General features: G+C 48.5%; 7 protein-coding genes across 7 annotated transcripts; 4 read left to right on the top strand and 3 right to left on the bottom strand.

Moving 5' to 3' along the window:
- Nucleotides 1–1,680: 1,680 nt before the first annotated feature.
- F5147DRAFT_637498 (kinase-like domain-containing protein) lies at nt 1,681–3,166 on the top strand (the record flags this gene model as incomplete). The annotated part of the gene is made up of 7 exons (XM_041432943.1): nt 1,681–1,960; nt 2,010–2,152; nt 2,225–2,329; nt 2,386–2,508; nt 2,580–2,703; nt 2,767–2,937; nt 2,996–3,166. Coding segments are annotated over exons 1-7 (927 nt in total), but the record flags the coding sequence as incomplete, so codon positions are not given.
- F5147DRAFT_753839 (uncharacterized protein) lies at nt 3,149–6,765 on the top strand. Its single transcript, XM_041440262.1, has 6 exons — nt 3,149–3,158; nt 3,210–4,682; nt 4,744–4,827; nt 4,886–5,107; nt 5,163–5,651; nt 5,704–6,765. Exons 2-6 carry the CDS (start codon nt 3,632–3,634, stop codon nt 6,327–6,329), a joined length of 2,472 nt encoding a protein of 823 aa, XP_041291620.1. The 5' UTR covers nt 3,149–3,158; nt 3,210–3,631; the 3' UTR covers nt 6,330–6,765.
- F5147DRAFT_700486 (uncharacterized protein) lies at nt 6,766–8,255 on the bottom strand. Its single transcript, XM_041437695.1, has 3 exons — nt 8,051–8,255; nt 7,583–7,983; nt 6,766–7,530 (listed from the first exon to the last, which is right to left on the bottom strand). The coding sequence occupies exons 1-3, from the start codon at nt 8,195–8,197 to the stop codon at nt 6,882–6,884; spliced, it is 1,197 nt and encodes a 398-aa protein (XP_041291619.1). The 5' UTR covers nt 8,198–8,255; the 3' UTR covers nt 6,766–6,881.
- A 278-nt stretch (nt 8,256–8,533) lies between these two features.
- On the bottom strand, nt 8,534–10,823 carry F5147DRAFT_700483 (uncharacterized protein; the record flags this gene model as incomplete). Its single annotated transcript, XM_041437694.1, has 4 exons — nt 8,534–9,173; nt 9,224–9,374; nt 9,423–10,670; nt 10,724–10,823. Coding segments are annotated over 4 exons (1,960 nt in total), but the record flags the coding sequence as incomplete, so codon positions are not given.
- Nucleotides 10,824–10,938: 115 nt separating this feature from the next.
- On the top strand, nt 10,939–14,414 carry F5147DRAFT_700477 (uncharacterized protein). The gene is made up of 11 exons (XM_041437693.1): nt 10,939–11,143; nt 11,199–11,325; nt 11,374–12,052; nt 12,109–12,446; nt 12,496–12,587; nt 12,640–12,973; nt 13,026–13,107; nt 13,165–13,220; nt 13,269–13,355; nt 13,413–13,613; nt 13,673–14,414. The coding sequence occupies exons 1-11, from the start codon at nt 10,959–10,961 to the stop codon at nt 14,333–14,335; spliced, it is 2,844 nt and encodes a 947-aa protein (XP_041291617.1). The 5' UTR covers nt 10,939–10,958; the 3' UTR covers nt 14,336–14,414.
- On the bottom strand, nt 14,415–16,464 carry F5147DRAFT_761664 (tRNA methyltransferase complex subunit Cpd1; the record flags this gene model as incomplete). The annotated part of the gene is made up of 8 exons (XM_041440539.1): nt 16,251–16,464; nt 16,044–16,189; nt 15,711–15,981; nt 15,281–15,383; nt 15,132–15,229; nt 15,014–15,072; nt 14,869–14,959; nt 14,415–14,812 (listed from the first exon to the last, which is right to left on the bottom strand). Coding segments are annotated over exons 2-8 (1,074 nt in total), but the record flags the coding sequence as incomplete, so codon positions are not given.
- A 4-nt stretch (nt 16,465–16,468) lies between these two features.
- On the top strand, nt 16,469–18,771 carry F5147DRAFT_700466 (uncharacterized protein). Its single transcript, XM_041437692.1, has 9 exons — nt 16,469–16,791; nt 16,845–16,870; nt 16,929–16,971; nt 17,020–17,104; nt 17,165–17,255; nt 17,311–17,445; nt 17,492–17,910; nt 17,960–18,194; nt 18,352–18,771. Exons 1-9 carry the CDS (start codon nt 16,761–16,763, stop codon nt 18,373–18,375), a joined length of 1,089 nt encoding a protein of 362 aa, XP_041291615.1. The 5' UTR covers nt 16,469–16,760; the 3' UTR covers nt 18,376–18,771.
- The last annotated feature ends 439 nt before the right edge of the window (nt 18,772–19,210 follow it).

Below are 19,210 nucleotides of genomic sequence, written 5' to 3'. Positions count from 1 at the left end.
CTCACTGCAGCTCATGAACGGCACGCAGCAGCAGCCGAGTTCATCCTCCACAGCCGTATTGTTGCAAGCCTTGTCAGGACAAGGATCATCGCACACTTCCGTGTGCTCACATTTTTGTCACCACTTACCATACCACTCACGACTTGGATTCACGTTGGAGCATTGAACGCTCCTGCAAGAGGTTCCTGGACAATATATGTTTTCCACGTGGTCACTACCGCTGGATTCTTTAGTGCGACCATGTCGGTTAGATTTCTCTATGAGCACGGAATTCTGGCAGCTTTCTTCGTCTTCTCTTGCAAATTCCTCTATTGATAATTACACTTCTATTTTCTCCAAAGTTTCATCAGTGTATATATATTCACATATGTTCAGCATCTGGACATTCTTGACACTAGGGCTCATATCTCGATTCGAAGTCACCATGTAACGAAGTTACGAACATAATTCACCAGTACAGTGAGGTAACAATTGATGATCGCACATGGGCTTTTAGAAGAGACGCGAGTTGACCACTGCACTAGTTGCACTTTTACACAGGCAAGGCTCTGTCGATGTTACGACTGCCGGACTAATGCAACAACGTTATCACGACTTGCGGCCACGTATTTGCAGAAGACTTGAAGCTTGACGACAGTGTTTCCGTCAAACGTTTCAACGACCGACTGTGACGCAACGCACTGATAATGTTTGCACGAGGGTGGTAGTTTTATTGGTCGAGCCTGTGCAGTGTGGTGGATTTCCTATCCAAGAATATGCTGATCGCCCGCCATAAAGCTAAAAGGGAAGTAAGCCGCTCTCTCAACTGAAAACTTGCCATTCACGTGGATTGCCGAACAGATCGAGGACTCGAGCATCATAATTCCAGATTAGCTTCTATATGACGTTTATGTGCTAGAGTTGTCTCTATGAACAACGGTGTCGTTGGCCTGCTGGGATCACAATCAAACATGCAATCAGCTCGTACGAATGGGTTTGGGAGAAATAAACTCGCACCTGGAAACGGTGCTCAGCTTTTTGATCTGCCTGGGAGAATATCGAAGGAGTGTAGGTGGGTTGTCCACCACTTGGGACACGTGTCACGGATCTGCATAAGTACAGAAATACACAGCCTTATAATTTGCGAGGTACCCGAGGCTGCGCTCCCGCAATGAGGAGCTTAAATATTAAGTATATTACCGGGGATCATCTAGTCCAAGAAACCTGTTCAAATGTTGCACTTGAAAAATAGTAGAACCCACCTTTCACTGGCCAGGCTTTATCAAGCGTGTTCGAATCGATGCAAGTAATTAAGAAAGTCGTCGCTTGCCAGGTACCGTTCCTTGTCGCTTGAAAATAAGCTGTTTGTGATTTAGAACGCATTTAGCAACTTAAATTGACTCACCAGCGGCAGAACGCTCAGCTTAGCCCGGAAGGTGGCACCGCCGATAGATTCATACTATTATGTGTCGGTACGTGTTCTCGGTCCCCGAGCTCTGATCTAAAGAATTTGAGAACGTCGGCGGTTACGTCGCCAATGGTCATTGTAGGCCGACGCATTGTATGCGTGCGAGAGTGTTATTCATGGATTGATGGGGTAACGTGACTGAGAAGTTAACGACGCGTTATTTACTAATGTTTGGGTAGTGTTCGAGTGTGATATGTATATGTGAGACTGTGATTCGAATAAAGCTGTTCCACCAATTTTCTTGTTACTGACCTCGTTGGCTCTGCCTCTGCTCATCACAGCAGACGACCACGAGCAGTGTTTCGTTCTAACTTCCTCTGATTCTCATTCACGTCTGCCAGTGTACTTGTATACCATTGCCAATCCCAAGTCTCATTAAATACCACAAGCATCTAACTACCAACTACTTAGCATCCAGCAAGAATGACCATGAATACCTCAGCACCAGAGGCCAACGACGTCTTCTCCCTCTCAGACCATCTTCTTGCAGAACGTCTTCAGTTCGTCAAAGAGGTACGTCTCGTATCCCCTCTTCCGAACAAGTTATATGAACGTCATACAGATTGGCTTCGGCAACTGGGGCAGCGTTTGGCTTTGCCGTCCCAAATCCAGTTCCTCACCCAACAAGCATAAGGATGTCGAAGTAGCTGTTAAGCTCGTACACCGCTCCAAGACCAGCACAACGGCCGCACGCGTGCGTTCGCTGTAAGTCCGCTTGCCTCGTGGCTCGTCTAACACAGATTTTTGACATATTTTCATATCTTCATTTACGCATAGATGGAATGAAATGAAGATCGTGCGCTCGTTCAAGGCCGACCCACATCCCTCGATCATCCCATTTCATTCGTTCATCATCACCCCGTCATATGCGCTTATCACGATGTACGTTACTTGTCGTGTTTTTAACCTCATGGTTGACACATTACGTTGTATTGCAGGGCATATCTACCAACCCTCGTTCCTGTCGAGGTTTCCGAACCACGAGCAAAAGAATGGTTCCGCTCACTGTTGGGTGGTGTCCACTTCCTGCACGAGCGTGGGGTTGTGCATAACGACATCAAGTACGTTATCAATCCTTTCCGTCAGTACCTTTTGTCCTACACCTCACTAACCAAATTTGTACGTGCCATAGACCTGCCAACATCTTACTCTCTCACAAGAATATACCCGTATTGGTCGATTTCGGGTTCGCAGAGAAGTACGACCTGTCTTCCCCCAAAGCATTCCATAGTAATTTGACATACGGCACCCCTGAGGTTCGCATTTTCTCCGCTCTAGTTTTGCGTTCACGTGATATTTAAACTTTGTGCGACGTGCAGTACCTTTCTCCAGAACGCGCTCGTGGTCTTCCCCATGACACCCGAAAGTCCGATATCTGGTCACTCGGTGTCACCTTTTTCGAGATATTGGTTGGTCGCACGCCATTTGAACATGAAGAGGGCGAGCAGTTTGCAAGCAAAGCCGACTTGGAGAAGTACTGGGGCAGGACAGTAAGTATCTTAGGTTTTCAAGTCTAACGAGCAGATAATTGATTATGCCATCGCATAGATGCGTGGTAAATGGGTAGGCGCATACACCATTCCCAGGCCCGTGGAGAAGCTGCTCAAGCGCATGATTGTTCCAAATGCTGATCTGAGGTGTACGGCGAAACAGGCCATGGCTGATGTATATTGGCAGGTTGCAGGCACAGTTCCGGACAAGCTTGTACATAGTGAGTCACGTCTCATCTTCGTCAGAAAATGTATACTTATCATTATCACAGAGAAATCCGCCTCTACTGCCGTTTCATCCGCGAAGCAGTCGCCCATCCATACACTTTCATCTTCATTCACATCTCCCCCAGCGAAAGACACCTCCACTCCAAAAGACGCCGTACCCAGAGATGCGCCTGTCTCGCGGCGTCTTGACATTTCGCTCCCCTGGTCCTCCAATTCTCGTTCTCCCTCCCGTTCCTCAGTATCCCGCTCGGTCTCCCGCACACCTGAAAAGGAGATCCAGGAGGACACCCGCGTCAACGAGAGGCACCATGCACGATCGAAATCACAACCCAAGCTCCGCTCACCCAACCCTCACACGGATGGATATCGCCAAGGACGGAAGTTGTCCACTGTACAAGGATCTCCTGTTGTTAGGGGCGCGAAGAAGCTTGGACCTGCCCCCCTCAATCCTGTCGATACTCAGAACATGAGTGGTAACACGAGCAACAACTCTGGGTTGTTCTCGCTCAATTCGCTCACGCCAGCTCGGAAACCGCTTGAACCGAAGACACCTTCAAATCTCGCTCCCAGAGATATGGAAGGTGGTAGAAAGAAGAGCGCGAGGACAGGGAGGGAGAACACGTCATGTGCAAAAGAAAACTCGCCCGTCACGGATAGCAAATGCAACACCCCCCAAAACAAAGGAAATGGCACACCCAAAATGAGCGGTCGTAAACCTCGTTCGCGTTCTCGAGCGGGTGTATTGGCAGACCTGACGGGTTTTGCGAAGAATGTGGATTTGGGTGCGCATGGGTTGCCGAAGGCGAGGGCGAAGGGGACTTTGAGGAGCGTTTCAGACTTTAGGAACGTTTCGAAGACAGATGTTAGGAGCGCGTCAAGGCCGGACCTTCGTAATGCATCGAAGACGGACGTTCGAAGTGTATCACGGACCGATGTCAGTGTCGGACAAATCACGTCGAGGACAAGTCTGAATGAGCACCACACCCCCAAGGCTTCTACTGCAGACCTCGCGAACGTATCAACAGCCGTCAATGTCAGCGGCATGGCCGATACCACGTCCTCGACCATAGGCAAAGGCAGTGTGCGTGACCGTATGCGGGAGTGGGAGCGCGAACGCGAACGGTTGCGGGAGATGGAGAGACTGACGGAGATGCAGCGCGAGGCTGAGTCCATTATGACGTCAGCCAACGGCAACATTAACGATGATGAGACGGAGTTGAGTGACGAAGAGGTGGAGTGTGCGATTCAAAGGGAGGAGGTTCAGGAGGCGCGTCGTTCCCCCATTTCGAGCGGCCAGAGGAGTCCCGTGAAGATGCACGTCAAACACGAAGTGTCGACGGAGGAGACAGATAGCGAGATTGATGCGAATGTTACGAGCTATCGTGCGGATTTGAGCTCAGAGCATATAGAGATTGCGAGAATAGGGGTGAGGGCGAGCGCGCAGTTGTTGGAGATGAGCAAAGGAAGTGTTTCGGTGCTTGGAATAGACAGGAGCTATTCAGCGTCGACGGCACCCGGTGAGTGGTCCTTTGCATGCGTCTTATTTTGGATATATGCTGATTGATGATGTACGTCCAGCTGAATGTAACCTCCCAAGTGAAATGCGCCGGGCGAGTGAGTCTGGATTCGTTGGACTTAAACACAGCGTGAAAGCTTCTATTGGTGCGTCCCTCCTTCTCTAATCACCTCTATTGTCTAATTCTGAACTTTGACGACACAGATAAAGGCGTTCGGATGTACAAGTCCTCGACGCTTGGCCAAATCACGAGTGGTCGTACGACACCTGTGTGGTGTGCTTCCCCGGAGCCCATCGAGTTTGAGCAGCGCCGCTCGGGTGAAGCTGGGAGATTCAGCTATGAGGATATTCGCCCAGAGGATTCCGTTGAGAAGGACCGAGAGACAGCTATAGATCGAATGAATCTCTGGATTCAGAATGTTGAGAGTAAGCGCATTTACTCTCGTTTACAGGGTGGTCGGCTCATGCAATTCATTTTAAGGAGTCGTTGAGGAAACGCGCCAGAACTTTGCTTTTGCGTCCACCAGCATCACGCCGCCTCCTGCGCTTCCGCTCTCGCCGCCCATTTCACGTTCTAGCTCTCAGGCGCTCAATGCCAATATGTCGCGTTCATCTTCGCGCCTTCCAAGGCGCATGCTTGCTGCGAATGAGATCTTTTGTAATGACCCTAATGCGCCGCTGTCCCCTGGACGGTCGGCACTTGCGGATCAGAGCAACTCGTTCTCGGGGTATCTCTCTCCTGATGACTCAGGGTTCACCCAGCGTGCTGGTGTGCCTACCATTAATGTGCCTGCTCAGACTCCCCGACGCCAGCGTCGTGCCACCATCTCGACGCGCTCGCCCAAGGCCGATGAAAATGACATGGATGGTTTGGGCTCGCCATCGAAGAGAAGGGAGAAGTCACGGTCTCAGGGAAATTTAGACAGGCACATCAGGCCTATAGATAAGCTAGAGTTTGATCTTACGAGAGGTGAGTTTTCTGCATGTTGTGATGAGCTTAGTTGTTGATTGTTCTTGAGCAGAAACAGTAGCAGCGCCTACGCAACGGTTGTCTGCAGTATTGGATCGGAAGATGTTCATCGCGCCTCCATTCATGCCATGGTCAGGCGATGTGGATGGGACTGACATGCAAACGCCCCACCCGATCAGACGACGGTCAATTCTGTTCGACGACAGTGGTATTACTGCGTCTCCTTTCCATGTGGAACCTTATCCACCGCGCAAGTCCGGGGAGCAAATGGTCATCAACTCGCCTGATCTACGTCGTGTGGAAGGCGTCTATGACCGCTTCCTCATGTCTACTACAGGTGTCAAGCGCGTCGGCAAGGGATACCAATCCGACAACCTCCAACCTGTTCACACTGCGCCCTCCACTCTGGAGTGTAAACCAACAAACAGTAATCCGCGTAACTTCAAGGTGTTTAATTCTTCTCGACGGACGATGCCTCAGCCGGTGTCTAGTGATGACATGTGGGGCAATACGTCTGTGGATGAGCTTGGTGTCGTGGCTTGCAGTGCAAGCACGTCACGCTCGTCTAAGGAGGATGGCAAGAGCACTGCTACTGCTGCAATCGTTCTCCGCGCGTTCAAGTCGATAGTGCCTGGTAGGACAGTTTCCAGAAGATTGTCCCGCACTATTATTGCCTGATTCTAATGAGTAAATTTATTATTCATTTGGTTTCTTTAACTTCCTCATTTTCACTTCCCATTCATCCATTACGCTCGCATTACTTGCTTGGTTCTAATTTCCCGGTGCGCATGGTTGCCGTTCCCCATGTCATTTCTCTGTCATCATGATTATTCCCCTCTTTGGAGCATACATACCCTTCCCGTCATCAAGTTTTCATTGCTCTTATATATTGCTATTGTCATGATTTATCCTCTTTCACATTACCCACACCTTCGATCACCCTCATGCTCACGTCATTTTCACGATTTTGCATCACGCACTTCATGAACGTCTTGGTTATTGCTTTTTATGCTATCATTTCACCTCTCGCAATGTTGTCGCATTTTTCCTCATGATACTTCGAGGTGCCTTCATGAGTGTGAATGAATGAATGTTATATTTGATTCTGCTGAGATACAGGGCGGACATAGTAGTCCGATGAAATCATACAATACAGTACTATTAACAAAACGTTACTAAGAGCAGTTGTTTTTTGTGTCATCGCGAAACATGCAGCATTCGTGCATCAAATTATGCGACGATCTTCTCCCAGCTTCCCAATCCAAAAATTCCAGGAAGTAGTGCCCATGCTTCTTGTCGGCCTTTCGTGTGTGCGCTCTGGTGTGGGGAGGCACAGCTTTTGCACGCCCCTATTTTCTCCCAATGAATGAATTGCTCGAACGTGCACGGCCTCCTGAAATCCTGGCGCTGCAAATATTGCAACAAGAGCCGATCATTTCCTTCGCAACAATCCTTGCAAAAGGACTCAAATTTTGATTTTGGAAGTGTGTATAAAAACGGGTGAGTCGTTTGGCGTTGTATATCCAGAAGTTGTTCTTTGCCGAGGATGCAAGCGGTTATGTCTGGTAAAGCTAGGATAACTCCACCACTACCCTCGAAAATGGTACTTGCCGGCAACCGGGAACAGTAGTAATAGGCGCAAGGAAGCAGTTCCAAGCAGTTGGTCTCCCGGGCAAGATTGATGACCGCAAGGACATGTTTTTGCGCGGTTGCGCGGTCGTCCTGATATCCAGGATCATCGAAAGATGCAAGTGTCGTTGGAACGCCGCGTTTCAGTCGCTGAAGTGCTAAATCACGCAATCGTTTCATCTCATATTTCGTGCTGAGACGAAGAACGGCGCATAAATAGACGAAATATTGCGCGTTGTCCTCGAAGTACCTGGCTCAGCAGGTCAGTTGAAGCGACTGATCTTTAAGAACGTAATGCATACGATATCTCATATATGGTAAGGAGGAGCTGCCGCAGCTCTTCAGCATCGTCGCCCAGTGCAACCATAGGGCATCCTTCATGTGTTCCCGTGTTTTCTGTCTGACTTTGAAGAAGTATGGTTGCAAAAACAGAAGATTTTTGGCTTAGAATAGATCCATGCACACAGAAGAAATCATCTCCAGCTTTCAAGACAACGCTCCCATCATCGTACCAGAGGTCATTCAGATGCGGGGGTGGGGACGGGGACTTTTCTATTTCGTTCGGATGTGAAAGCGGGGAGTGCTCTTCTTCGATGTCAAACAGACTACATTGCTCTGGGGCCAAGTAAACGCCACAAAATTCTGGTTTTGGCGGATACGAGGGAGGTCGACCACCGAGCTGGTAATCTTTTGCCCGAAGTTCCTTAATGTCAAACAAGTACTATATATGAGACACAAAGCTTGCTATATGATGATTAGCAGCCACTCACCTCCACCGAGACACCTTCGTCCAGAAAGATAGTTTGGAGGTAGTCACATGTGCCATACGCCGACAACACTGATCGATCAACTTTTGGTGAGAAGACATGACCGATGGTGCTGGGGATATAGTCAGGTAATGAACTTATGATGGACATTCGGTTACGGTACACCAATTATTAGTTACTGAGTCCTGATTGCAAGTAAGTAGTTACAATAAAGTCGCAAACAGCTGACTTCAGGCTGACTTTCAATATTTCAATACTTGTATCACAACGCCACGCTAGGTGACTATATAGTATTTGCAAGATTTTGTCCGATGAGCACCATGCACTTCGAATTCATCGATGCACTAGTGCCAGTGATCCTGTCTTGGGCCATCCTGGTCATTGCTTTGTTTAGTCTTCCCCTAGCCGGATTAATCGAAGGAAGACCATTAAGTTGGCACTGTCACGGTATTTTTTCCGTGATGCCTTGAGATGTGGTTCATACCATGCCGAACTCATGTGTGAACTACTAATGTGAATCTAGAGGGGCTCGACCCAATTAAATATAGGGCATTACTTAGTACGTGTCCCAAGTCCATTCGCGACCATAGCGCTGTTCTAACTACTATTCAATGGGGTAGGCACACTTGTCATACAATATCTGCTTCGCTTCACGCACGACCCCATTAACTTGCAAAATTTCTGAGAGGACTGTTGTTGGCCTCCTGTCCTGGTCTGCCACAGCACGTATAGACGTAAGTGGCGTACACGCGTGATCCTTGCACGGGAGGACGTCCCAGTACTTGGAAAAGCGGGATGGCCCGCAATACGGTTTTTCTCGAAATTCCACCTGGAATGAACGCGCGAACCAAGACAACGGGTTCGTTTGTCCTGGCGACGTGTTGTCGCAGGCGTTTCCAATTATCATTCGCGTAGTGTTCGCATCGGCACAAGAGCTTGAATGGGCTTGGGTTAACACCTCTGGAGTCGAAAGTGATGTTTGGTTCTCCATGAGTGAGGTCCAACTCTATGACGTTTATGTTGAGCCCATGGCTAGAGATACGTGCTCTGTGTTTCTTCAGCTCATCTTCTATAACACAGTCGAGGAATCTGAGGTCGCGATTTGATATGCCGTTCATCTCTCCGACTGTAAGATGATGCTAAGCTGACGTTGAACAAGTATAGTAGGACGCTCACGAGACCAAGCAGAACGTTCTTGAACTCTGGTACAGTATGCTTTGTGTTTTCCTCTCCTCCAGTCATACCGCTGACACGATTTGCTGCAGTAATATGTGTGGAGACATCCCCCACACCGCTTGAGAGTGCCTGTCACCACGGTTTTTCGACACTGATTATGTGTCAACGTAGCACCAACAATATAGATGATCCAACACACATTATCGTTATGGCATGTCTGTACATGAACTTTTTCGGGACCATCGTAGTTGAGTAATTTTCGCCGTTCGGTCGTTTCTTGCAGACATGCCCAGCCCGCATATAATTTCCCACGTTTATCCAGCTGCTTGTCTAGTCCAAGGTTGATTATTTCATTCACTGCTTTTGCTATGGGCAGGAGCAATGAACGGTAGGCAGTGTATGCGGGGATGATCATGTGCAGTATGTCGGAGAGTGCATCACGAGCCTTGTCGTTGTCCATGAATGGTAAGTACCGTTCGGATTTGAGCAATCCTTTGATAAGATCTGACCGAATGGCTTCCGACATCCACGGAATGCCATCATTTTCTTGCATACGAATCCGCAGAAACAGCGATGCGTTGGAGATACACCTTGCAGCATATGTGAGGTTTGCTCGATCAAAAGACCGTCCGACGATGAGGTGGATAACGTGCGTGATTTTTACTATTGCTCCTAGGTTTAGTAATGCCCAGCGCATGTCATCGCGGAATGAAAGTGCTGTAACGATATGCACGTCCCATGCTATACACTCTGGATCCAGGTGCTGCCGAGCCATTTCTTGCGACAAATGCATGAGCGCAATCCTCGACGCGGTGTCTGGCCGTCCGTCGAAAGGAAGCAAAGCTTTATCCCAGTCGATTGGTGATTTCGTCTCGTGCGATATCAGGAAGCAGGAATTGAGGACAACAGATTCACGATACGCATTGAATTGCCCCGTGTGAGATGAGAATCGAGCATCCGTGGTTTCAAGGTTCCAAAGGGCAAATATCAAGGGCATTATTTTAGTATCAGTGACCACCTTCTTCGACCAACCACTCAGCATCCTATCGCGGGTTAACGCCAAAAAGGTCACGACGGCGGTCTTGCAGTCCCGGCGGGTGTTGATGGCAAATGACTCCGCTTGGATGAATTCTTCATAAACATATAGGATCCAACGGCGAATGTCACCCCAGTGACTCAGCAGGTCTGCGATGAGGCCACTCGCCATCTTATCGTCGGATATCCAGATGAAAAATGTAGAACCGATAAAAGTGAGGGCAGCACATGGGGCTTCTACATCATCGACTGATGGATCTTCGAAGTATGGAATATGCATAGCGTCAAGCAAGAGGTAAGCAACTTTAATCATGCGCTCATACTGGCTCGGGAGGCAAGCATGATCTGACGCAAGGGTTGCTAGTTGCGCGATTGCTTGAACAGATCCTTGTGTTGCATTTGCAATGAGGTTCTTGCATGGACAGCGTAAGATATTTGCAGAGCGACTGTCGTGTAATGGCTTACCTCGAAATTCATCTCGTTGAAGCGCGTGGTGAAAGGCATGCCAGTGGGCAGATGCATACTTATTGTGTCGATAAGTAATCTATATGCCAGTGTGAACATAATACTTCAAGCCGCGGAGTTCACAAATACGTAAGCAAGCCATCTATACACACCACGTGATGGACGCGGCGCCGTGACTGACCAATTAATTGTGACTCGCGGAAGAGATGCCTTGTCCCCCAACCAAGTTTTCACCATGATGCTAGACTCTCGGTCGATACCAGGAGATAGCAGCGAAGAAGACTTTGAGTGGGAGGAGGTTGATGTTCCTCAGCAAATCCATGAAACTAACTCAGAGTTAGAACTCCAGTTGGAAGGACCGGCACCACGAGCGAATATTGAAATCACCCTACACCCGGGGACGAAGAAGGATGATTCTAAGTTGCTTTGTATTCTTTACATATGATTGCGTAGGTGCTGACATACGAGCATCTAGGAAGGCAGCCGCAGCCGCAGCACGAGCTGAACGCATCTTGAGGACTGGAACTCATAAAGTCCACACAGTGTGTCTTCTTGCAAATGCAAGAGTACGGAATAAGTGGCTGAACGACGAGGTTCTTCACGTAAGTGACTTTTTCTCTCCAATTGATTCGACTGTCAATACCTTTCAGGCTCGATTGCTCTCCTTAACACCACTTCATCTTCATAATGGTTTTGCTCTAATACACAAGTCTCGTACACCCGACCAGAATAAGCGAGGTCGATTATTCGAGGCCGCTGTTACGCGCTTGGCGGAATGGTGGACGGGCACGTTCTTCAGCGTTCTTCCTACAGGACACATCAGAAATAGGACTTTCGACGAGAACGAGCGTGATCTTGCCCTACGAGGAAACGCAATTTTTGAAGACGAGGAAAGCGACGACGGGGAACGTATTCGAAGTCCAAATAGTCTTATGAAACACGCCTTGATGCAAACTGGTTCTCGTGATACAAGTGCACAACTGTTCACTGCGTTGTGTCGAGCATTGGAGATCCCTGCTAGATTGGTTGTTAGTCTTCAGAGCGTTCCATGGCAGTCTAGTGTGGGAAAACCCAAATTCAAAACCAGCGAGAAAGGGCGTCCACCATCTAGACAGAAGGGGAAGCAGAGAGCCAGGGATACTGATGTTTTATCGCAAGACAGCGACTTCGAAGGAGCAAAAGATATCAACGCCCAGTCACCGGCAGAAGTTCTAGGTAATACATCCCCTGGGGAAGCTTCGGCTCAAGCCAAAGGAAAAGGGAAGGCGCAGCCGGTCATCAAGCTCAGGAAAACCAAGAATTACTCTAAAAATCGAGCGAGTACCAGAGGTATGCTAGATATCTCAACCTTCGACACAACAGAAGTCATGCTTGTGCTTGAATAGCTCCCTTTGATCCTACAGTCACTCCTCCTGTGTTCTGGACAGAGGTTTTTTCGCGCGCAGATGGCCGGTGGCTTCCTGTCGATCCAATTCGTGGTTTCGTCAACAAACGCCATGTTTTTGACCCTTCCGCTGAGAACACATTCAGGTCTGGAGTACCACAAGAGAATCGCATGACTTATGTGGTTGCCCTAGAAGAGGATGGTTTCGGCCGTGACGTGACAGCACGATATGCCAAAGACTACACCACTAAAGTGGCGAAGGTGCAAGGAGTTGGGATAGGCCGGCGAAAAGAGTGGTGGGATAGCGTCGTGCAGCTGGTGACCAGGCCCTATCGATTGGTGTGTCATGTCTTCTATGCTTGTAAATGTAGTCTCATGGATCATGTAGCAACGTGATGACACCGAGGATACGGAACTGCATAATCATCAGCTTACCGAGGGCATGCCCACCACACTTGCCGGATTCAAGGGTCATCCTTTGTACAAGCGTAATTTCACCTTCTTCACGCATCATACTAATTTCAAAGTCCAGATATGTCCTCTCACGGCATCTGAAGCGTGAGGAGGTTATTGATCCTCCTGTCGAGTTGGGCAAGTTCCGGGGCGAACCTGTATATCCTCGATCTTCGGTCATATCTCTGAAGGCCGCGGAAAACTGGATGCGCCAAGGGCGTGTGGTTCGAGAAGGTTGCCAGCCTATGAAGATGGTCAAGCAACGTGCTGTCACTATTGGCCGCAAGCGGGAAATGGAGCTTGCACTCGAGAAAGCAAGAACAGATAGCCACGGCGGAGATGGCCAGGAGGACATGCAAGGCCTATACGCAAGGTCCCAGACGGAGCTTTACAAGCCCCAGCCAGTCATCGACGTGTGTTTAGTCTTAATGACTCCCGGCACATGACTGATCTTCGTGTTCGCAGGGAAAAGTTCCTAAGAACGATTTTGGGAACATTGATCTGTATGTTCCGTCAATGCTCCCTGAGGGTAGTATTCATATCCCGTGTGCGTGATGAAATCGGCGATAGTTGCGACGCAGAACTTAATTCTGATCGTTTTCAGTCAAAGGCATTGCCAAAGTGGCCAAGAGGCTTGGCTTTGATTATGCAGAAGCAGTGGTGAGTCTTTCACTTGTACGATTACTCGCGCGCTGACAAGCCCTCCAGACTGGTTTTGAATTCAGGAATCAGAGAGCTATCCCGATAATTGAGGGAATTGTCGTGGCCGAGGAGAACGAAACTATCATAGTGGAGGTGAACTTGCCATATCACGGATCTTGTTGCGTCTACTGAACTCAACCTTGTCTACAGGCGTATTTAGAAGCTGAAAATGATGCAGAAGAGAAAGCGCATGCCAAACGTTTGGATCAAGTTCACAAGCGTTGGATACGTCTCGTGCAAGGGCTTCGGATTCGAGATCGTCTCCGCAAGCAATATGCATCCAATACAGATGATGCAACGCCGCAGCATTGGTTGGATACGCAGAATGCTGAGGCACATCAAGGCGAGCAAGTATGTTTCATTTCCATTCATATTTGTGATTTGGACGTGAACCTGATCTCTCCCCCCAGCAACCAGGAGGGTACCTCACCACCGCGGACGATGTGGTGAAGCCGTTTCATCTCCCAAAAGATCAACATACTGTTTTGCCTTCATCCTTGCTTTCTTCGACTACCGGTGACGATGGCGCCGAAATCGACGAGGCTGTACCCGAGCGTAGTGGTGCTGCGGTGTCTTATACACATCCCCGCGATTCGCCCCTTCATTTCGCCCAAGATGTGCAGATGGGCGAGGTATCCGCTGACTTGCCTTCTCGGCGGAGTAATGCACTGCCTAAGTCGATGCGCGAGCTGGCCGAAGACGACTTGAGGAGACAAGCCTCGGAGATCGCTCCTTCTGATGAACCTGAACGTCGGTCGCGTTCTACTCCCACTGCGAGGATAATGAGAGGCGGGCGAGTGAAGACGCTAATGAAGAGTGGCACTAATACCCCTTCCAAGGGCAACTCGTCTATAGAGCGGAAAAATGGAAAGAAGCGGATCAGAGATGACAGCGATAGCGCATCAGAGGACGATCATATCGACAATGCAGCTTCTACACGTGATGGGAATTCCAGTAAGGGAAACCCACCTACGACGGGCAGAGTCTTGCGGCCTCGCCCGCAGAAGAATACTGCTAAATTGCGTGAAGAAGCTGAGTTAGAACGAGCATTTAGAAGAGCGATAGCAGAGTAGATCCGTTCGAGGGGCTTCTCCGTACTTTATAGCTATATGATTTTTATCGTCACAATATACAATAATATTACTCTTGCATTGCGACAGATTTTGAAGGAGCTGTGGGTACCAGCCGAGCAAAAGTTAAATACGATGTGTGACCTCGGACGTCGGGAGACACTTTTGAGACAGAAAGTTTGATTGGTGATGGTTGGTTGGCAGATTGGCCAGGGTCTACCACAGCATCCGGGATATCGCGGATACCAACATCCTCCTCTCCCGATTCTTGAGTTCTAAGCCTTTTCCCTCCCACATTGTCAGCGTCCGTTTCCTGTAAATCATCCCGCTTTCTTTTACTCGACCTTGCGATCTGATGTTGGCGTTTGTCTTCACGTTTTTGTTCTAATTTTTTGAGCTTCTCGACCGCTTGGGTCAGAGGCTGTAGTGATAGTTGGTGAACTTCGTGAGGTCTCAGTAACGTCTCAAACATCGTGATGTCTAACAGAGGTACACGGGTGAGACTTTCACGTAACATTCATCATCAAAAAACATACCCGTGAAACCTGAATCGTTTAGGGCGCTAACTGTCCGAAGAACTTGCTCCGTACATGGACTAAAACAGCATATACGAGTGGGGCTGGTTTTCTTTTCATCTCCGAGTAAATTGGATATGTTGATTGCCAACGAACAGTGGCGTACCTTCAATGCTTTCTTGGCGTGCTCAATAGCGTCCCACGGCGCCGGAAGGTCGAGGAATACTGTAGAAAAAGGGTAACCAGCTCGGGCGATCAATCTGTATGATAAGAAAGAGACATGCCTGCATCAGCCGTGTCTTCAACTGTGAAACCGTCCTTGCACACGTTGCGGTGTGTGAGGGTGACAATGTCTGCCATTCCGTGGAGCGAAAACTCCTCCCTAGAATGTGATTAAATTCTTTACTATGTCTTAAAGTAGAAGGCCGCATACCTCGCCTTGTTTGCACGGGCCTCGTGAAATTCGTATGACCAAAGATGTCCTACCGACCCTATCGTCCTTGCGATGGAGTGGGAGAACGATCCCGAACCAGTACCTGCATGATGTACGTAGTGAATTAAGGGTTCACCCCACGGAGGTCAAATTTCCGATTGGTACAGGCGTTTAGGAAAAGGCAATGAAAGGGATATGAACATAAAAGAGATAGAGAATGAGTTTCAATCTGAGCCACGTTGTTAATCTGCTCATCAATCGCGAGAGGACACATCAATGCGGCGTAGTAAACAAGGATGAATGAAGACTAGAATGATGATCCACGTGTCTTTTCTTCGCTGTGACCAAACTAAAAAAGTGGCGCAGCATCGTGGACGATAGCCAAGAAAAAACAGCGTTTTCCGCTATAAGTCCAATTTTTAACGCTTACCAGCTTCGATGACACTGCTTCCACGTTTGATGTCAAGCCATGAGGTGATAAACGCGATATCGGCAAGATACAAGATCTGAGTACGATGGGGAAGTGCCATCGTCCAAAGCTCCGGAGTCGGTCGAAGGACATGGATGAATCCTTTGCCATTGCGAGATCCGACTTTGGACCCATAGGGAATTCCAACAAGGTCTGCATGCCGGTAATATCCAAACCTGGAATTAAGATCTTTCCCTGGAGTGATGAGTAAAGGTTGAATGAGTTCTCGAGTCTGACATAAATCAATTACAGGTATGTGAGCTACCCCAAAACTGCAAAAGGTGAGGAACGTGCCTGCCAGATGATAACGAGGTCGCCTGCGGCGACGTCTCGAGCATTCGACCACATCTAATATATTTGGCTCAAGAAGAAGAGCACGACTGAGCCAATGACAAGGTGACTACAAGCTTGTGCCGGGTCGAGATTGAGTGGGCTATTACCTGTGTGAGAGATCTGGTGAACCCACGATCATGAAATTAAATGCTCAAGGCACAAACTGACAGCAAAGGGAGCACTAGACGTGGATTCCGCTTCTAGTCCTAGGCGACTCCGATTCCCACTGAGACCTCCCCGCGTTGTTCAGGCGTTGCACGGCTTGAATGAATCTGGAGGCTGGCGTATGAACGAGGATAATAATGTTACCTTATGTTGTTCAGATCCATCGTGTTTATTACGGAAGCATATCCTTTCTGGAATCAATGATAGTAATACTCAACTAATACCACTACATAATGACACTCAACCCAATCACCTCAATCTCCAAAAAATAATACCATGACTCTGGTAATTCTGTTCAAGTGTCCTCGGGTTTTGAAACCCTAAGTCTTCCCTGCAATGGAGAGATAAAAGCACTGTTGACCCCCGACCCTCCGTAGCCTCACTTCTCTCCGTCACTGGTTCTGACGGTATTTGCTGGTATAAGAAATCAGTGTATCGCCTATTCCATCCGCGCCCACACGCGAACCATACAGGCCCTTCTTTTTGGTCAAAATAATCCATCAGACCGAGGCTATGGAATCAGAGACACCACGCGTTTCATTCAGTACGTGCTTCCTTACCTCAGGCTGTACGACACCAGCTCAACGTTGTACGAAGTCTCCATCGTAGACTTCTCGGAGGATGTAAGTTTAATAATTTACTGCGTCTGTCGCTGGTCCCGAACAAAGTCCTTTTGTCTAGGCTCGCTGGTTGTTCCTTACTGAATCAGTCTCCGACCTGCTAGGTACGACAATTGCCATTTAGTGTTCCTCTGACGTTAACGTTGCTGTAGGCTTTGAACCCCGCGAGTTAATAGGCCGCCCTGCTTTGGAGCTTGTACATCCAGACGAGTTCTCTCAGGTAAAGCAGATGCACTAGTACGTTCGCGGATAATATTATTCGCTTGCCGATGAATGACCAAATCTTGCATCGATTAGTGATACTATCCGCGAAGATAAAGCCGCTGCTCTGGCATATCTTCGATTAAAGCATAAAGATCCCTTCAAAGGATACATTCTTTGTGCGGTCGTGAGTAGTAGTCTCAATCCTTTATTTGACGTGTTTGATTTAAACTTCGGTTCAGTCTCGGACCGTTGTGCACAGCGTTGTGGTAGGCAGCGTATCCTTTGCCACACCAGGTGGAAAGGCGCTCCAGAATACATCCACTGCACAAGAAGTTGAAGTTGTCACACCTTCTGCGAAGAACTTTGAACTTAGGGTAGGCATCATACTTTGTTCATCACTGCTTGTCTAAAAATGACTAGCGATGGGGCGACCCGTCACCGATGACGTCTAGTCCTAGTATACCCGACCTCGCTTCACGGACTGCCTGCGCTTCCACAGACTCGGATACCAGTGATGAGTCATCCAGCCGCAGCCGAAGCAAGAAACCAACAATAATTAGTTTCAATCCGATGCCCTGTCAGTCCCTAAGGTCGGCACTTATCCTTGACCGGTTCTCGATTCATTGCACGGTCCTCTACTGTTCCAATGACCTTCTCCTGTCAACTACCAGGGTTCTGGGTCGGAGTTTCTTCGATTTTGTCACTAGTCGCACAGAACATAGCGTGCGCAGCTGGATCGATGTCATTAAGTCATGGGGCGTCAACGATCGAGGGCAACCGAGCGATGGCGGCTTCGGTTTTGGTAAATTTGTGCTGTTACTTGCTGGCAGAAATTCAAGGTATTGACCGGCTTTCTCCGCCCGTATCTCGTTCTCAACTGTATTGAAGGGGTGAAAATGAACAAGATGCGCCGCTATCACGGCGCCGCCTCGGAGACGCAAGAATCAATTACCGAATGCCGTCAAGCCCACGTTGCGCCTCCCATTCATCGCCCGGGACGTCATCCCGTTCACGGCCACCATCTTCCATGTCTTCATCCTCCTCTGATCAAGAAATTTCTGTTGACGCTGTTTTCTCTGGCCACTCGGACGGAATTTTACTGGTACTTCGGCCAACTTCAAAAGTATGATTTCTGGCATCTACGTATTCTCTCTCTCTCACCATTCTTTCTGCACGTATATCGTGTGATTGTGTTTTTGATACCATGTTTACCTTCGTTCGTCTGTACACTTTTTGTTGTGTCTTTTTGCTTTCCTGATGTACCATTTGAATGCGTCTAGTGCGTCACAATTTGGAGCTCATAATTTATTCTCGCGGAGCCTTCGCTGCAATAACTTCCTCAACGCCATCGGTTCTTTGTTGCAGGTATGTTTATTGCATATTGTAACATGTGCTGGCACTTGAAACGACAGATCAAGTGTAATGACGTTCCCAGCTTTCTTGGCGTCTATGTTGCGCTCACAAAGCGCCTGAACGGCGTCCCGTGCGGCTTTTCACTTTGAGCCAGATCGGTACAGATGATTCACGTGCGTGGAAGGGATTCTGAAGATCAGGTTCACACTGGCAGGAATACAGATTCCTGATGGGGCCAGCATAGGTATTGCATAGCCTTACTGTGCTGTCAGCTCTTGTTCTTTTTGACAGAATCGCTACGGAATTGTCTGTTCCTGCTGATGATCAATACGCTAGCATGCTTTCTTTGAAACCTAAACCGGTATGTTTAAGCGATTATCTGGGTCTTTTGGTGGTGGTAGGCACAGGCACGAAACTTGAGCAGCAGTGCTATTTTTATCGTCTCTCTCACATGACGACTGACTCGGTCAAAGTGGCAGAGGATGAAAACTGAATAATGGGGTAATGAGAAAGGATTCAGAGGACTGAACGCATACCGGACAGCGCATCTATGACGGCGGATGGTTACTACACCACGACGGTTCTGTTCGGTTTGGTCCGAATAATGAAGAAGTGTGACTGCCAGAAATAGGAAAAAGGAAAGCGGTAGTGGCGTGGCCCAAGGTTCCGGGAGCAATAAGATGGTGAAATGATGTGGCAGACTCAACGCCGTGGCAGATTCGCCGTGGCAAAGTTGACAAGGGATCTCGAGAAAAAACACCAAATTCCGTTGTCGTCTTCAAGTTT

This window comes from Suillus discolor (assembly GCF_016758755.1).
Source record: "Suillus discolor strain FC423 chromosome Unknown F5147scaffold_35, whole genome shotgun sequence".
Lineage (NCBI taxonomy): Eukaryota > Fungi > Basidiomycota > Agaricomycetes > Boletales > Suillaceae > Suillus > Suillus discolor.
Note: the sequence above shows the minus strand (reverse complement) of the source record. Positions and strands in the feature narration are given on the sequence as shown.

Excerpts from the sequence above, each read along its gene's own strand:
- F5147DRAFT_753839 (XM_041440262.1), top strand. The coding sequence starts at position 3,632 with ATGAGTGGTAACACGAGCAACAACTCTGGGTTGTTCTCGCTCAATTCG. Across the intron at positions 4,828-4,885 it reads CAGCGTGAAAGCTTCTATTG|ATAAAGGCGTTCGGATGTAC; the intron begins GTGCGTCCCTCC and ends TTGACGACACAG. Across the intron at positions 5,108-5,162 it reads CTGGATTCAGAATGTTGAGA|GAGTCGTTGAGGAAACGCGC; the intron begins GTAAGCGCATTT and ends ATTCATTTTAAG.
- F5147DRAFT_700486 (XM_041437695.1), bottom strand. The coding sequence starts at position 8,197 with ATGTCCATCATAAGTTCATTACCTGACTATATCCCCAGCACCATCGGT. Across the intron at positions 7,984-8,050 it reads ACGAAGGTGTCTCGGTGGAG|GAACTTCGGGCAAAAGATTA; the intron begins GTGAGTGGCTGC and ends TTTGACATTAAG. Across the intron at positions 7,531-7,582 it reads CTTACCATATATGAGATATC|GTACTTCGAGGACAACGCGC; the intron begins GTATGCATTACG and ends CTGCTGAGCCAG.
- F5147DRAFT_700477 (XM_041437693.1), top strand. The coding sequence starts at position 10,959 with ATGATGCTAGACTCTCGGTCGATACCAGGAGATAGCAGCGAAGAAGAC. Across the intron at positions 11,144-11,198 it reads ACGAAGAAGGATGATTCTAA|GAAGGCAGCCGCAGCCGCAG; the intron begins GTTGCTTTGTAT and ends ACGAGCATCTAG. Across the intron at positions 13,108-13,164 it reads GGGTAGTATTCATATCCCGT|TCAAAGGCATTGCCAAAGTG; the intron begins GTGCGTGATGAA and ends GATCGTTTTCAG.
- F5147DRAFT_700466 (XM_041437692.1), top strand. The coding sequence starts at position 16,761 with ATGGAATCAGAGACACCACGCGTTTCATTCA. Across the intron at positions 16,792-16,844 it reads GACACCACGCGTTTCATTCA|TCTCCATCGTAGACTTCTCG; the intron begins GTACGTGCTTCC and ends CGTTGTACGAAG. Across the intron at positions 17,911-17,959 it reads CTTGCTGGCAGAAATTCAAG|GGGTGAAAATGAACAAGATG; the intron begins GTATTGACCGGC and ends ACTGTATTGAAG.